This window comes from Pleurodeles waltl, chromosome 4_2 (genome assembly GCF_031143425.1).
Source record: "Pleurodeles waltl isolate 20211129_DDA chromosome 4_2, aPleWal1.hap1.20221129, whole genome shotgun sequence".
Lineage (NCBI taxonomy): Eukaryota > Metazoa > Chordata > Amphibia > Caudata > Salamandridae > Pleurodeles > Pleurodeles waltl.
This window is the reverse complement of record NC_090443.1, coordinates 946,317,750-946,335,853: the sequence shown is the minus strand read 5'-3', so window position 1 is coordinate 946,335,853 and position 18,104 is coordinate 946,317,750. Positions and strand designations below refer to the sequence as shown.

The 18,104-nt window shown below is 44.1% G+C and overlaps 1 protein-coding gene across 2 annotated transcripts in view; it reads right to left on the bottom strand.

Annotated features, from left to right (window-relative positions):
* LRRC41 (leucine rich repeat containing 41) overlaps nt 1-18,104 on the bottom strand; it is a 117,439-nt gene that overhangs the window by 36,095 nt on the left and 63,240 nt on the right. For both annotated transcript variants that reach the window (XM_069232756.1, XM_069232757.1), the window contains exon 5: nt 398-631. In XM_069232756.1, the coding sequence (XP_069088857.1) occupies nt 398-631 (234 nt within the window). The remainder of the gene's footprint in view (nt 1-397; nt 632-18,104) is intronic.

The following is an 18,104-nucleotide window of genomic DNA, read 5'->3' as shown; positions in this document are numbered from 1 at the left end:
CTCATTTCTGCTCTACTAACCAGACCTTTACTATAACAGGTCACAGAAACTAAAGTAAAACAAACAAATATCACTCATAGGGAAGTCACCCAACTATCTAGTAGCCTGACCCATTGTCCCATGCTGCATTATGTAGTGAAGGAATAAAAATGTAAATGACACAACAACAGACCAATGGATGAAGAGGTCTGGCTGAAAGCGCCTATAAATTAAATATATTACACATATAATTTTAGTAATATCAAAATGTGTTGGCTAATGCCAATTTTAAAGGGCTGATGTCAAGCTAGAAGATAAGGACCATTTTATGTTGCCCAATTTACCAGAGGCTTCCTGCAATTTGCTAAAAGTGCACTTAATACACAAGAACATAAACTGCTTTGGTTTTGTTGCCTACCTGGAAATTCGAAGGTGCTTCTGTCTAACCTTGGTCTCTCTGGAAGGTTTTCCAGATCAAAGCTGAGTGAAAGCACACGGAGAGAGGGGAAGGCAGTTACCAGAGTGTGTGCCAGTTCCAGGGTAGGGATGTTCACTGTGAAGTCACTCAGGGATACAGTATGCAGACAACAGCCTTCAAGGTGGGAGAGGGAGGCAAGCGCCTCCAGAACAGGGAAGATGTTTAAGCCTAAATCTTTAAAAAATAAAAATAAAAATAAACATACATCCAGTTAGGTTTATCAATTATATTTTGCAGACAACAATGCCATGACCTCAGCAAGGGTAAAACTGAAACATAAGTTAGCAGAACTGTGAAGAAGCACTAGGAACCATTACTCCTGTAAATAGATAGCATATTTCCTCTACTATATAATAATAAATTACGTTTAGTATAATTCAGGAAATAATACAATTCCAATTCTACACCATTACTAACCTATGGTCTTGGCCAGGACAAACATTAATACATTAGTCTACTCAACACTACTATCAAGGAATAGAGGCTATCTAATGAAAAGCCTTTATAACAAACAGACGTTTTTCCAGTCTCTCTCCTTTTATTTTCAACTTGAAATAATATATATCAGCTAGGCCTCCCCACCTGCACGATTAAGGCTTGATAAATAAAAGAGTGGAACATTGCAGCTGCCAGGGCCTCCAAAATAGTGAACAAAAAAAAAATGGTGAAATACTTGTAGAATTAGTTTTGCAACTTGAAGAATTTTCTGGATTCACATGCGGTGCATTATTCCACCATCTAGTGGATGGGCCTGGAATTCTCTCTTTTTTGGCGAGTGTGGGCTTTGTAGTCATTGACCAACATTTGATGCTATAGCCATCACTATGTGGCATCAGACATACACTCCGTATGTGGTTATTTTTAGTTTCTTTGCTCCCCTTGGCAACTCCAGTGTGCTGTTTAGTTTCCCACTGTTCAGTCTCTAATCCCACCCTTCCATTTCAAAGTCACGTCCTTCCTCGGAGAGGTGAGAGGGTTGCATGTGAATCCAGATATTCTTCAAACTGCAAAACTACTGCAGGTAAATAATTATTTCACTTTGCAGCAGGAATCTTTTCTGGATTCACGTGCTGTGCAAAGATTTTGTAGCATTATTCCCATCCTTTGGGAGGTGTTTAAGTACATGTTGTCCCACCTGTGCTTCGTGAACTTGAACATCCACATAGAAGTGTTTAGTAAATGTGTGCACGTTAGACCATTTGGCTGCCATGCAAATTTTAAAAAGTGACACATTGGCACTGAAGGCTAGGTTACTCCGTTATTCCTTGTTGAGAGCACGCTTGGTTTCTCTTCCAATGTTGCCCCTGCTGCCTGCAGCACATATGGATCGTTTATGCTATCTTGGAGTAGGTTCCTTTGGTTAGTGAAAATCCTTTTCTGGCTGCTGTAAAAGAAAAGCCGAACAAATTCCCCTTTCTGTACTGCTGCTTTTCCAGCAAATAATACATCTTTCCCTTTAGACATTAAACATGAATAAGGCTGCTGTGCTTGCGACTTTGGTTGTTGAAAAAACACTGATAGCTCTCCAGCTTGGTTTACACTTTCGGGAGAAACTGAGCTCTTATCATCAACACTCTGTCCCTGTGTGTAAGTGAGGTCCTTGTATACTGGGAGCTTGCAATTTCCTCACTCCTAGCGAGGGAGATGAGAAAGGCGATCTTTGAGTGTTAAATACTCGATTCCTGAATGCGCGTTCATGTGAAAAGGTGGCTTCATCAATTCTGTGAACATTAGCTTCAAGCTCCAAGGTGAGGGTGCTGACCTTTGTGGGGCTATGTCCTCAACCCCTTCTAAGAACCACCTGATAATTAGTGTGCTGTAGACACCTTTTCCTATAATGCTCCTTGAATATGCTACTAAGGCTGACAAATGTACTTTTAGTTAGGCGTAAGAAAGGCCCTCGTGTAGAAGCTGTGTGAGGTACGTGAACATGCTGGTGTCCTGTGCACAGATGTCTTTTTGTCCACCTCTGTGGCAATGGTGAATCAACATGCTGTGTAAGAGCTTTACATATTAGAATTCCTGACTTCTCTTCGGACTTCGAGTGAGCTTTGTGGTGGTGGTTCTAGATGACGAAATTCTAAGTCTTCAGAAGCCATGCCACCAGGCTGAGGGTGGCTGGTTTAGAGAGGTACACATGAACCCCTTACTTTGGCAACAAGTCTTGATCAGCTTGCAGTTTCATCACACTGTACTGTGCCATATCCACCAGCTCCGATAACCATGTCTTTCTGTTTCTTTTTGGGGGGGGGGGGCTATCAGAAATGAATGTTCTGCATGGTTACTTCCGTCTGTCCAGTAGCAGCAGTATTATTTCAGTTGGGTGGAAAATAGTTTGCAAATTTCCCAGACCAATGTATCAAAGGGACATTTTCCTAGCGATCTGTAGTGTACTGTATGCGAAGCTTTAATATTTCAAGTTCTCCTGTGCTGCAAAGAGATCCATTTGATAGTTTTAGTTTTGTTCTACTATGTGCTGTTTCAGTTCTCACAAGTGCGAGGCCCTGCCTCTGTGTTCTTTATCCCTGGTAGGTGTATGGCCATTAAACTTAACTTTCTCTTGTTGGCCCACTTCCATATTTCCTGCGGTAGTTGAGCAAGTGGGTGTGACCTCTTTCCCCCTTGATTGGTGAGGTAAAAAACTGTGGCTGTGTGGTCGTTCAGATCTGAAATATTGCCCCCCTGGAGTCTGAAAAGCTTTTAGGACTGAAAAAGAACGCCTTCAGTTTCAAAACATTTATGTGCTTTACTGCTTCTTTTGGGCTCCAAAAACCTCCCACCACCTCCCTGGGTCTAATCACAATGTATTACTGGGGGAGCCTCCCGGCCCTGCCCGCTACCCTGTGGACCGCCACCTCTCTAGGGCTAGAATAAAAGAGTGATTGGTGTCCATTTCGGATCCCTGAGCCCTGGGGACCACCACCTCCTCAGGGCAATGTTTTGTTGAAGAGGGGCCGTGCGGCCCCTTTCGTGGAGCCATAGATGGCCCTGGGGACCGCCAACCGCCAACCCCCAGGGCCGGCTCCTGCTATGTCCTAAGGCGCCCAGCCCTGGGAAATAGCTGTTTGCTCTGGCTTGGCAGCAGCTCAAACAGCTCGTCTTCACTGCGAGCTGAGGTTTCCTTTGTTTCCCTGCCTGTGGAGATGCAGAGGAAACAATTGCTCTCACAGAGAGCCCTCTCTATCTCTGTGACAGCAATGCTGGCTCCTGACAGAGGCTGGAAGCCAGCTGGGACTACAGGGGGCCTAAGGTAACTATAACTCATGTCCTCGCCATACACTGCTAATTACCGCACAAATTACAACACTCATGACATTTTTGATAATATCATTGAAAAAACTGTGCATGGTGGGGACATGAGTTACAGTTACCTTAGGGCACGAGTTATCGCGTTATAGTTACTTGAGATAACTAACTATAACAGGTAAATTTCTGTGGTTTGGTACACTTAAAAGGTGAGCCTGTCACATTCCTGCAACCTTTGGTGTTTTTAGTGAAAAGGATATATATATATATATATTTTAGAGACAACTTGTTGCAGATTCCTTCTGGAATTTGTTTTCCATAGCACATCTGCACATCGGAAGAGCGTGCTGTGCGACTCCATATCGACGTTGTCCACCAGATGGGACAACAATGGAGCCCATATAACCCCCTCACCGACGTCAGTTTCTTCAATGCTGATCCAGAGCAGTTAAGGGGCTGTTTTCCGGCCCAGCTCGACAGTTTGATGAGTAAACAGTGTGCCTTTTCGTGATGTCTTCAGAGGATCTTGTGGCAGACAGATGTCGGTCACAGATCCTCATACCATCTGTATGTGGTGCCTTGGAGAACACCATGACTCTGACAAGTGTGGTTCCTATTGTTGCCTTAGGCTGACGGCGTTAGGAGGGCATCACATGAAAATTCTGGAGACGGACTATCAGAGGCACCACAGCGGCGCCAGTCCACATCTAAGTCCAGAGACTGACAGAGAAGCCACTCGCGATAGGGGCCATCACGGTTAATGTCAAAGGAGGCTCCGAAGCAAAAACGGTCAAAACCGACGTGTAATTTAGACGTCTCTGACGCTGCCTCCCAACCTTCAGGTGCGGAGCATTCACAGGAGTCCATCCTGCACCTCCCTAAATTTCCTGGAGCCGGGGCTACTAAAGCCCTAATGTGGGAGTATTATAATTCCCTGCATGAAGTCTTTGGGCCTCAGTCCCCCACTAGTGCGCTTTCCAGCCCCAAAGAGGTGAGAGATGCTCTGACTGAATCGTAATCGGCAGGTACATTCTCGGTGACAGTGGGGCACTCTGAGTCTGCTTTCAGATTCATGCCGGTTCACAGCCGCTTTGGGGTTCCCATCTTCGGTGTCCAAGGTGGCGGCGCTGATCTACGCCAAGCCCATTACTCTTTCCAACATCGATACGACACCGGCAACATCGATGAACGGTGTCAGATGCAGCACGGATGGAGCCATCTACTTTAGGCACCTCACCATCTGTCCCTATATAACCTGTTACTGTTTTTCCTACAGGAACACACCGTTTTTAAGGTGAAGAGAAGAATTTAGGGTGTCAAAACCCTTTGGACAACATTGTTCCGCCTGGTTCACTGGACAATTGGCTGAAAGAACTGGGTGAGGCTAGTGAACTTGAGTCCTCTCCAGTTTCAGACTTACTGTCTCCTCCCTATGCCTCTCAGTAAGGCAAAAGAGGTGAGTTAACCTTATGCTGAGGTGTTGGGGAAAGCAGCTATAATCTTAGATTGGAAGCTTTCCTCAGTGGAATTATCCACTGATCCTTTAATGGATGTTCTTCACCAAGGTGAGATGGGAGTGAAGCCTTTACTCCACTATAATGAGTCTTAATATTACTTTTTGTTAGGCTTTGGCAAAACCACAAACTGGAGCTCCAGTAGCCCATACACATCATCCTGTTCCAGGACTTTGTAAGGTGAACTGTGTCACCTGCTGTTTAAAGTGTAAAATAAAAGGATGGAAAATGTCACTTACCCAGTGTACATCTGTTTGTGGCATGAGACGCTGCAGATTCACATGCTGTGCATTATCCTGCCATCTAGTGTTGGGCTCGGAGTGTTACAAGTTGTTTTTCTTCGAAGAAGTCTTTTTGAGTCATGAGACCGAGGGACTCCTCCCTTTCGGCTCCACTGTGCATGGGCTTTGACTCCATCTTAGATTGTTTTCCCCGCAGAGGGTGAGGTAGGAGTTGTGTATATAGTAAAGGCGCCTACGGAATGGAGTAAGTATGTATGTACATAATATGTATAAAACTAGTAAGTATTTACAAAATGTACAAATTTACAGGTTTTATTAAACTTATAACGGCTACAGGCTCCCGGGGAGGTGGGAGGGCGCATGTGAATCTGCAGCTTCTCATGCCACGAACAGATGTACACTGGGTAAGTGACATTTTCCATTCGATGGCATGTGTAGCTGCAGATACACATGCTGTGCATAGACTAGTAAGCAGTAATCTCCCCAAAAGCAGTGGCTTAGCCTGTAGGAGTTGAAGTTGTCTGAAATAATGTTCGTAATACAGCCTGTCCCACTGTGGCTTGTTGTGTTGTTAACACATCTACACAGTAATGTTTTGTGAATGTATGAGGCGTAGACCATGTGGCTGCCTTACAGACTTCTGTCACAGATATATTTCCTAGAAAAGCCATTGTGGCGCCTTTCTTCCTAGTGGAGTGCACCTTTGGCGTAATAGGTAGGTCTCTTTTTGCTTTGATATAGCAGGTCTGAATACATTTCACTATCGACCTGGCAATGCCTTGTTTGGATATTGGATTTCCTGCATGAGGTTTTTGAAAGGCTACAAACAATTGTTTTGTTTTGCGAAACGGTTTTGTTCTATCAATGTAATACATTAGTGCTCTTTTAATGTCTAACGTATGTAAGGCTCTTTCGGCTACTGAGTCTGGTTGTGGAAAAAAGACTGGGAGTTCCACTGTTTGGTTTAGGTGGAACGGTGATATAACTTTTGGTAAGAATTTGGGATTTGTATGGAGAAACACTTTATGTTTATGTATTTGTATAAAGGGTTCTTGTATAGTAAATGCTTGTATTTCACTTACTCTTCTAAGAGATGTGATAGCTATCAGGAAGGCTACTTTCCAAGTTAAGTATTGCATCTCACAAGAGTGCATGGGTTCAAATGGTGGTCCCATGAGTCGTGTTAGCACAATATTGAGGTTCCACGAGGGGACTGGTGGTGTTCTCGGGGGTATGATTCTTTTTAATCCCTCCTTGAATGCTTTGATGACTGGGATTCTAAAAAGTGATGTTGGATGTGTAATTTGCAGATAGGCAGATATTGCTGTGAGATGTATTTTAATAGAAGAATATGCTAGTTTAGATTTTTGTAAGTGTAATAAGTAGCTTACAATGTTTTTTGCGGAAGCATGTAGTGGTTGAATTTGATTATTATGGCAGTAATAAACAAATCTTTTCCATTTGTTTGCGTAACAATGTCTTGTAGTAGGTTTTCTAGCTTGTTTAATGACCTCCATACATTCTTGTGTAAGGTCTAAATGTCCAAATTCTAAGACTTCAGGAGCCAGATTGCTAGATTGAGCGATGCTGGATTCGGGTGTCTGATCTGTTGTTTGTGTTGAGTTAACAGATCTGGTCTGTTTGGTAATTTCATATGAGGTACTAATGACAGGTCCAGTAGTGCTGTGTACCACGGTTGGCGAGCCCAAGTTGGTGCTATTAGGATTAGTTTGAGTTTGTTTTGACTCAATTTGTATACCAGATAAGGAAGGAGTGGGAGAGGGGGGAAAAGCGTAGGCAAATATCCCTGACCAACTCATCCATAACGCATTGCCCTTGGACTGAGGGTGTGGATACCTGGACGCGAAGTCTTGGCATTTTGCGTTTTCTTTTGTTGCAAATAAGTCTATTTCTGGTGTTCCCCAGCGTAAAAAGTAAGTTTGTAGTATCTGGGGATGAATTTCCCATTCGTGTGTTTGTTGGTGATCTCGACTGAGATTGTCAGCCAACTGGTTTTGAATCCCTGGGATGTGCTGTGCTATTAGGCGAATGTGAATCGCCCAATGCCAAATCTTTTGTGCTAAGAGACACAGTTGTGATGAGTGTGTCCCTCCTTGTTTGTTTAGGTAATACATTGTTGTTATGTTGTCTGTTTTGACAAGAATGTGTTTGTGGGCTATTAGTGGTTGAAATGCTTTCAACGTTAGAAACACTGCTAACAGTTCTAAATGATTTATATGCAGTTGTTTTTGGTGAACGTCCCATTGTCCCTGTATACTGTGCTGGTTGAGGTGTGCTCCCCACCCCATCATGGAGGCATCTGTTGTGATCACGTATTGAGGCACTGGGTCTTGGAATGGCCGCCCTTGGTTTAAATTTATAGGGTTCCACCATTGAAGCGAGGAGTGTGTCTGGCGGTCTATCAACACTAGATCTTGGAGTTGACCCTGTGCTTGTGTCCATTGCTTTGCTAGGCACTGTTGTAAGGGCCGCATGTGTAGTCTTGCGTTTGGGACAATGGCTATGCATGAAGACATCATGCCTAGAAGTTTCATTACAAACCTCATTTGATAGTGCTGGTTTGGGTACATGGTTAACATTTTATTTTGGAAGGCTTGTACTCGTTGTGGACTTGAAGTGGCAATCGCCTTTTGTGTGTCGATTGTTGCTCCCAAATATTGTTGTACTTGGCACGGTTGTAGATGTGATTTTTGGTAGTTTAGACAGAACCCTAGTTTGTGTAGGGTTTCTATGACGTATTGTGTGTGTAGAAGACACTGTTGCTGAGTCCTGGTTTTTATTAACCAATCGTCTAAGTAAGGGAATACGTGCATGTGCTGTCTCCTGATGTGAGCGGCTACTACTGCAAGGCATTTTGTGAATACCCTTGGGGCTGTTGTTATCCCGAATGGCAACACTTTGAATTGGTAATGCACGCCTTGGATTACAAACCTTAAGTATTTCCTGTGGGAAGGATGTATGGGTATGTGGAAATAAGCATCCTTGAGATCTAATGTTGACATGTAGTCTTGTTTTTTGAGCAAGGGAATCACGTCTTGAAGTGTTACCATGTGAAAGTGATCTGATTTGATGTAAAAATTCAGTGTTCTGAGGTTTAATATGGGTCTCAGCGTTTTGTCTTTCTTTGGAATTAGGAAATACAGGGAGTAGACACCTGTTCCTTTTTGATGGTTGGGTACTAGTTCTATTGCTTGTTTTTGTAACAATGCTTGGACTTCTAGCTGTAACAGGTCTAAGTGTTGTTTGGACATATTGTGTGCTCTTGGAGGCACATCTGGTGGCAATTGTAGGAATTCTATGCAATAACCATGTTGGATAATGGCTAGGACCCATGTGTCCGTAGATATGTTTTCCCAGTTGTGGTAGTAAGCGGTAAGTCTCCCCCTACTGGTTTTGAGTGGTGGGGGTTTGTGACATTGAAGTCACTGTTTGGTTTGTGGGGTTTTTGGGCTCTGGAATTTCCCTCTTGCCTTAGGGAATTGTCCACCCCTATATTGTCCTCGAAAACCTCTTCTCCGATACTGGCCCTAATATGTGGGTCTGACTTGTGAGGTGGAAGGCTCTGTGGTTTGGGAACGAAACCCCCCTCTAAAGTGCGGCTTTCTAAAAGTGCCTCTGCTCTGTGGGGAGTAGAGCGTGCCCATGGCTTTGGCCGTGTCTGTGTCCTTTTTGAGTTTTCTATTGCCATATCCTCCTCCGGCCCAAACAATTGTTCTTGGTTGAACGGCATATTCAGCACAGCCTGCTGGATTTCTGGCTCAAAACCGGAGCTCCGTAACCAAGCGTGCCTACGAATGGTTACTGCAGTGTTCACTGTCCTTGCCGCCGTGTCTGCTGAGTCCATAGCCGATCGTATTTGGTTGTTAGAAATAGTTTGTCCTTCCTCAACAACCTGTTGGGCACGTTTTTGGTACTCCTTGGGAAGGTGCTGAATGAGATGTTGCATTTCATCCAAATGTGCCCTGTCCTATCGAGTCGGTAGAGCTTGGGAATTGGCAATCCGCCATTGATTGGCTGTCTGTGCTGCCACCCTCTTGCCTGCTGCATTGAATTTCTGACTTTCCTTGTCGGGCGGTGGTGCGTCTCCTGAGGATTGGGAGTTTGCCCTCTTTCGGGCTGCTCCTACTACCACCGAATCAGGAGTTAATTGTTGTGTGATAAACACAGGGTCAGTTGGGGGAGGTTTATATTTCTTCTCCACCCTAGACGTGATGGCTCTGCCTTTTACTGGGTCCTGGAACAATTGTTTGGCGTGTTCTAACATGCCTGGCAGCATTGGCAAACTTTGGTATGAGCTGTGAGTGGATGCCAAGGTGTTAAACAAAAAATCGTCCTCTATGGGCTCTGCATGCATTGCTACATCATGGAATGTAGCTGCCCTTGAAACCACCTGCATATATGCAGTGCTGTCCTCAGGTGGTGACAGCCTTGCCAGGTAGCAATCGGGACTATTGTCTGAGACTGGTGCATCATACAAGTCCCATGCATCCGGGTCATCTTGTGTCATCCCCGTGTGTGTTGGCGACTGCGTCATTGGGGGTGTCGCTACCGGGGACAGGTGTGGCGAATGCAATGGAGATTGCTGTGGCGAGAACCTTGATGGTGTTTTGTCTTTAGCCACTTTCGCTTTTGGCTGCATTTCCATCTCCTGGAATGCTAGCTTTCGCTTGATTTTTATTGGAGGAAGAGTTTGTATTTTCCCCGTGTCCTTTTGTATGTGCAGCCTCCTCTGGGTATGGTCTGGCTCTCCCATGCCCAGTTCTTGTTCAAATCTGTGCCCTTGCAACTGACTTGAAAGGCCTTGCTCTTCCGTATAGGAGCCTGGTTTCGGCTCCGAGGCTCACCGAAGCTTTTTGTACAGTCTTTTTCGGCTCAGAGGAAAACTTCTTGACTTTAGGGGTGCCAAACTCTCGGTGCCGAGATGGTTCGGAGCCGGGATCTCGACCGGAGTCGGATGTCTTCGGCTGCTGGGAGGCCTTTTTTGGTGCTGATGTTTGGTCACTGTGTTTTCGGGTTAAGCCATGGCCTGTTGGCGGTGGCATCCCCTTGGCCTTTATTATTTTTGAGTGAGTCTTTGCCGGGGCTGGTTTACTCAGTTTGTTGCTGCGTCTTCGGCTGCTCACTTTCGGACTTGTCCGAGTCGGAATCTCGAATCGAAAATCTCTCCTCTTCCTCGACGTCGATCCACTCGGCCGGTGTCGACGCCATCTGGAGTCTTTGATTTCGTAGTGTTTTCTTGGATCGAAATGCCCGACAGGCCTCGCAAGTATCCTCCCTGTGTTCCGGAGATAAACACAGATTACAGACCAAGTGTTGGTCTGTCTAAGGATACTTTGCGTGGCAATTGGGGCAGAAGCGGAAGGGTGTCCGGTCCATGAGGTTTGAAGATGGACGCGGCCGGGCTGACCAGGGCCCGCTGGAGAGTGGAAGCCCCGAAGGGCCGCCGGAGCGCTTCTTTTTTCAGTGTCGATGTGCTAACACTAAACCAGTACCGAGCGCGAACAATACCGTCTAATTTTCCGATAACTAACTAACTTTCCCGAATCGAAATACGGAGCGAAGAGGAACACGTACGAACCCGATGGCGGAAAGAAAAAAATCTAAGATGGAGTCGACGCCCATGCGCAATGGAGCCGAAAGGGAGGAGTCCCTCAGTCTCGTGACTCGAAAAGACTTCTTCAAAGAAAAACAACTTGTAACACTCCGAGCCCAACACTAGATGGCAGGATAATGCACAGCATGTGTATCTGCAGCTACACATGCCATCGAACATAAGGATTCAAGCTTTTCCTAACACACAACATTTAAATGACTAATTCAACTGTACAAACATTTCAAAATATATTTCAGTAGTTGTGAAAGCCTATTTTTTGTATTTCTGCGTGATGAAAAAATATTTTAATAGGATGAAAACAAATCAGAATATTTTACGTGTTCATGTGCAAAGGATATGTTTTCTCAAACCCAATTTTCACAGATTGTTAATACATTTTATAGTTTTATCAGTAAAGCTGCAAGTTAATGGATAAGTTTTTGGACATTTCTTGAAAATTTACTGTGTGTAGATGACAATATGCTACCACATCATGGTTTAGTATTATATTTATTAAAAGTGAGTGTTTAATCAAACTGAGAAACACTCCTGCCCTGATAGCAATGCTGTTAGTAAACTAAAAGCAAGACATGGGTCATGTGTCTTCTATATGTGGGCTAGATTCTTGTGATACATGCACCAAACTTCAGTCTACTTAATCAAACAAAATAGATTTTTCTGTACTGCAGAAATACAGAGCTCACATAGTTGAAAGTGCAATCATATGTAAGAATGAAGAAAAAGGTGAGACTGTAATTATTTGTCTAGGATCACACAATTTGAGACCCGTTTACGGGTCAAGTACATTACAGTTAGGTCGAGTAGATTATTTAAGTTACTCGACCCACAGGTCTAGTAAAATTTTTATGAATTTGAGGCCTGTGCAGGCATTCATGGTTGCATCATTCTGTGTTTTCAGAGGCTGTACAGAATAGCCTGAAAGATATGCCGTTTGATGGTGTACATGCTGATTCGGCTTTGCAGAGATTTAGAACTGATCGGTGTGGCAAAGTCACCTAGACATGTCTTTGAATGTTCTGATTGGATTCTTTCTGACTTTTGAGGAAAGAAATGTTTATACATGACGGAGTTGGAATATGTATTTCATCTGGTGATAACCAGTGTAGTGTTTCTGCTTCATGCACGGGTTCCTGGTTACTGAGATAATTCTGTGGTTCTTTACATGTTTTGTCATGACCCTTATCTCTGGCCTTTTAGGATAATGAAGAATATTATAGGTGCATCTATTCTGAAGAACTACTAAGTGGAGTCATAGTCTTTAAAGAAAACCCTTCTATCCCACAATAAGTGAATTTCATTATTATTATTTACACCTTGGTGCAGAAGTGGTGACTTTCGGCTTCAGATCCGTTTAGATTCTTAGTTGATACCTGTTATACAGGCCATACAGCCTTCTCTAACCATAAGATCTTGAGCTCAAGAGTGGATTATTTCATGGTATGTACCTTACTCTAGGTGGAGTATCTTTTGTATGAGATATATGGAAAATGTCACTTACCCAGTGTACATCTGTTCGTGGCATTAGTGGCTGCAGATTCACATGCTGTGCACAGTCCGCCATCTGGTGTTGGGCTCGGAGTGTTACAAGTTGTTTTTCTTCGAAGAAGTCTTTTCGGGTCACGAGACCGAGGGACTCCTCCTATTTCGATTTCATTGCGCATGGGCGTCGACTCCATCTTAGATTGTTTTCCCCGCAGAGGGCGAGGTAGGAGTTGTGTATGTTAGTAATAGTGCCCATGCAATGGAATTAATACGTATGTACATAAGAAAGGTTAAAGTAATATATTTACAAATGTACAAATGTTCAAATGTTCAAGATCTACTTCTAAACGGCTACAGGCTCCCGGGGAGGCGGGTGGGCGCATGTGAATCTGCAGCGACTAATGCCACGAACAGATGTACATTGGGTAAGTGACATTTTCCGTTCGATGGCATGTGTAGCTGCAGATACACATGCTGTGCATAGACTAGTAAGCAGTTATCTCCCCAAAAGCGGTGGTTCAGCCTGTAGGAGTTGAAGTAGTTTGAAATAATGTTCTTAGTACAGCTTGACCTACTATGGCTTGTTGTGTGGTTAACACATCTACACAGTAGTGCTTGGTAAATGTATGAGGCGTAGACTATGTTGCTGCCTAACATATTTCGTTCATTGGAATATTTCCTAGAAAGGCCATGGTAGCACCTTTCTTTCTGGTTGAGTGTGCCTTTGGTGTAATAGGCAGTTCTCTTTTTGCTTTAAGATAGCAGGTTTGAATACATTTAACTATCCACCTAGCAATGCCTTGTTTTGAAATTGGATTTCTTGTATGAGGTTTTTGAAAGGCAATAAATAGTTGTTTTGTTTTTCTAATTAGTTTCGTTCTGTCAATGTAGTACATTAGAGCTCTTTTGATGTCTAATGTATGTAGTGCTCTTTCAGCTACAGAATCTGGCTGTGGGAAGAACACTGGTAAATCTACGGTTTGATTTAAGTGGAACAGTGAGATAACCTTTGGTATTTGTCCTTAGAACTACTTTATTCTTGTGTATTTGAATAAATGGTTCTTGTATGGTAAATGCTTGAATCTCACTCACTCTTCTTAGAGATGTGATGGCAATTAAAAATGCAACTTTCCACGTTAAGTATTGCATTTCACAAGAATGCATGGGCTCAAAAGGTGGACCCATGAGTCTTGTTAAGACAATGTTGAGGTTCCATGAAGGAACAGGTGGTGTTCTTGGTGGTATAATTCTCTTTAGGCCTTCCATAAACGCTTTAATAACTGGTATTCTAAATAGTGAAGTTGAATGAGTAAATTGCAGGTAAGCTGATATTGCGGTGAGATGTATCTTTATGGAAGAGAAAGCTAGATTTGATGTTTGCAAATGTAGTAAATACCCTACTATATCTTTTGGAGATGCGTGTAGTGGCTGAATTTGATTATTATGGCAGTAATAGACAAATCTTATTTGCATAGCAGTGTCTAGTGGTAGGTTTCCTAGCTTGTCTTATGACCTCCATACATTCTTGTGTGAGGTCTAAGTGTCCGAATTCTAGGATTTCAGGAGCCAAATTGCTAGATTCAGAGATGCTGGATTTGGATGTCAGATCTGTTGTTTGTGTTGTGTTAACAGATATGGTCTGTTGGGTAGTTTGACATGAGGTACTACTGAAAGGTCTAGTAGTGTTGTGTACCAAGGTTGCCTTGCCCATGTTGGTGCTATTAGTATGAGTTTGAGTTTGTTTTGACTCAACCTGTTTACTAGATATGGAAGGAGAGGGAGAGGGGGAAAAGCGTACGCAAATATCCCTGACCAGTTCATCCATAGAGCATTGCCTTGGGATTGATCTTGTGGGTACCTGGATGCGAAGTTTTGGCATTTTGAGTTTTCCTTTGTTGCAAATAGATCTATTTGAGGTGTTCCCCAAATTTGAAAGTAAGTGTTTAGTATTTGGGGGTGAATTTCCCATTCATGGGTTTGTTGGTAATCTCGAGAGAGATTGTCTGCCAACTGGTTCTGAATCCCTGGAATAAATTGTGCTATTAGGCGAATGTGGTTGTGAATCGCCAAATGCCATATTTTTTGTGTTAGGAGGCACAACTGTGTCAAGTGTGTCCCTCCTTGTTTGTTTAGATAATACATTGTTGTCAGTTTTGACAAGAATGTATTTTTGGGTTATTATGGGTTGAAATGCTTTCAGTGCTAGAAATACTGCTAACAGTTCTAAGTGATTTATATGAAACTGCCTCTGATGTATGTCCCATTGTCCTTGGATGCTGTGTTGATTGAGGTGTGCTCCCCACCCTGTCATGGAAGCATCGGTCGTTATGACGTATTGTGGCACTGGGTCTTGGAAAGGCCGCCCTCGGTTTAAATTTGTACTGTTCCACCATAGAAGCGAGATGTATGTTTGGCGGTCTATCAACACCAGATCTAGAAGTTGACCCTGTGCTTGTGACCATTGTGATGCTAGGCACTGTTGTAAGGGCCGCATGTGCAATCTTGCGTTCGGGACAATGGCTATGCATGAAGACATCATGCCTAGGAGTTTCATTACCATTTTGACTTGTATCTTTTGTGTTGGATACATGGCCTGTATTACCTTGTGAAATGTTTGAACCCTTTGTGGACTTGGAGTGGCAATCCCTTTTGCTGTGTTGATTGTCGCTCCTAAGTATTGCTGTGTTTGACACGGCAAAAGGTGTGACTTTGCGTAGTTGATGGAGAAACCTAGCCCGTGAAGGGTCTGTATGACATATTTTGTGTGCTGTGAACACTGTCTTAGCGTGTTGGTTTTGATTAACCAGTCGTCTAAGTACGGGAACACATGTATTTGCTGCCTTCTGATATGTGCAGCTACTACTGCCAGGCATTTTGTAAAAACTCTTGGCGCAGTTGTTATTCCGAATGGCAACACTTTGAATTGGTAATGTATTCCTTGGAATACGAACCTTAGGTATTTCCTGTGTGAAGGATGTATTGGTATATGGAAATACGCATCTTTTAGGTCTAATGTTGTCATATAGTCTTGCTGTTTGAGCAATGGGATTACGTCTTGCAACGTGACCATGTGAAAGTGGTCTGATTTGATGTAGGTATTTAGTGTTCTGAGATCTAGTATTGGTCTCAGAGTTTTGTCCTTTTTGGGTATTAGAAAGTACAGTGAGTAAACTCCTGTGTTTTTTGTAGATTTGGTACTAATTCTATTGCGTCCTTTTGTGCTTGAACTTCTAGTCCTAGAAGATCTATATGTTGTTTTGACATATTGTGTGTTTTCGGTGGGACGTTTGGAGGGAATTGGAGAAATTCTATGCAATAACCATGCTGGATAATTGCTAAGACCCAAGTGTCTGTTGTTATTTCCTCCCAAAGTTTGTAAAATTGGCTTAGTCTTCCCCCCACAGGTGTTATGTGATGGGGTTGTTTGACTTGTGAGTCACTGTTTATTTTGAGGAGCTTTGGGGCCTTGGAATTTCCTTGATTTTTTTGGAATTGGCCCCCTCTATATTGCCCCCGAAAACCTCCCCTCTGATATTGACCCTGGTAAGTAGGCCTTGTTTGTGAAGTTGTGGTTTCTGTGGGTTGACCTCGAAACCCTCCCCTAAAAGGTGTTTTCCGAAATGTGCCTCTGCTCTGCGGGGAGTAGAGTGCGCCCATGGCTTTGGCTGTATCGGTGTCTTTTTTGAGTTTCTCAATGGCAGTGTCGACCTCCGGCCCAAACAATTGCTGTTCATTAAATGGCATATTGAGCACAGCTTGTTGGATTTCCGGCTTGAACCCTGAAGTGCGCAGCCATGCATGCCTTCGTATCGTGATTGCAGTGTTTACTGTCCTTGCAGCTGCTGCATCCATGGAAGACCGTATCTGATTATTTGAGATACTTTGTCCCTCTTCCACCACCTGTTGCGCCCTTTTTTGGAACTCTTTGGGTAAGTGTTCTATGAAATGTTGCATTTCATCCCAATGAGCTCTGTCATATCTTGCCAAAAGTGCCTGTGAATTGGCAATACGCCATTGGTTTGCTGGTTGTGCTGCAACTCTTTTGCCCGCAGCATCAAATTTGCGGCTCTCTTTGTCTGGAGGTGGTGCGTCTCCTGAGGTATGAGAGTTGGCTCTCTTACGAGCAGCAACTACGGAGTCTGGTGTTAGTTGTGTTGTAATATAAATTGGATCTGTTGGCGGTGGCTTGTACTTTTTCTCCACCCTTGGAGTTATGGCTCTGCCTTTAACTGGGTCCTGAAATATTTGTTTTGAATGTCTTAGCATTCCTGGGAGCATAGGAAGGCTTTGGTACTGGCTATGGGTGGAGGATAGGGTGTTAAACAGAAAGTCATCCTCAATTGATTCAGAATGTAAGGTGACGTTGTGAAATTCGGCTGCCCTTGCGACCACCTGTGTGTAGGATGTACTGTCCTCAGGTGGTGACGGTTTTGTAGGATACGAGTCTGGGCTGTTGTCAGACACTGGAGCATCGTAAAGGTCCCATGCATCGGGATCATCCTGACTCATTGTAGTATGAGCTGGTGAGTGCATCAGTGGTGGAGTTGTTGCTGGTGATGCATGTATTGATGGTGGTGGAGACGGTGGTGGGGTTGTCTTCCTTGCCACCTTTGCCTGTGGTTGCTTGTCCTTTTGTTGAAAGGCAAGTTTCCTTTTTATTTTGATTGGGGGAAGAGTGGTTATCTTCCCTGTGTCCTCATGAATATGAAGCCTTCTTTGCGTGTAGTCAGGTTCTACAGCTTGAAGCTCCTCTCCAAATCTATGTAATTGGGAGGTTAATCCTTGTTCCTCTGTATAGGAACCAGTTTTCGGCTCCGAGGCTGGATGTTTCGGAACCGAAACCTTTTCGGAAGTCTTTTTAGGCTCCGAAGAAACCTTCTTTGTTTTCGGCGTGGTGTCTCGGTGACGAAATTCTTCGGTTCCGCTGTCTCTGTGCCGAATCTTCTCGGAGCCGCCGTCTCGGCTCCGAGGTTGCTGTGTGGCGGTATCTCGACCGGAGTCGGATGACTTCGACACCAGCATGCCCTTTTTCGGTGCCTTGGATCGGTCACCTAGTTTCCGGGTTAAGCCATGGCCTGTTGGCGGTGGCGTCCCCTGGGCTTTTGTAGACTTCTCGTGAGTCTTGATTTTCGACGTCTTACTCACGGTTTTTGGCATTTCTACGGCGTCAAGTTCTTCAGAATCCGACTCGTGGATGGAGAAAGCTTCTTCTTCCTCCTCGAAACGTTCTTGACCTGTCGGCGTGGACGCCATTTGTAGCCTTCTGGCTCTTCGGTCTCTCAGCGTCTTCCTCGACCGAAACGCTCGACAGGCTTCACAAGTATCCTCCTTGTGCTCGGGGGACAAGCACAAGTTACAGACCAGATGCTGATCCGTATACGGATACTTGTTATGGCATTTTGGGCAGAAGCGGAATGGGGTCCGTTCCATCAGCCTTGAAGTCGCACGTGGCCGGGCCGACCAGGCCCCGACGGGGGATCGAAAAAACCCCGAAGGGCCACCGGAGCTCTTCAAAATTCGGTGTCGAT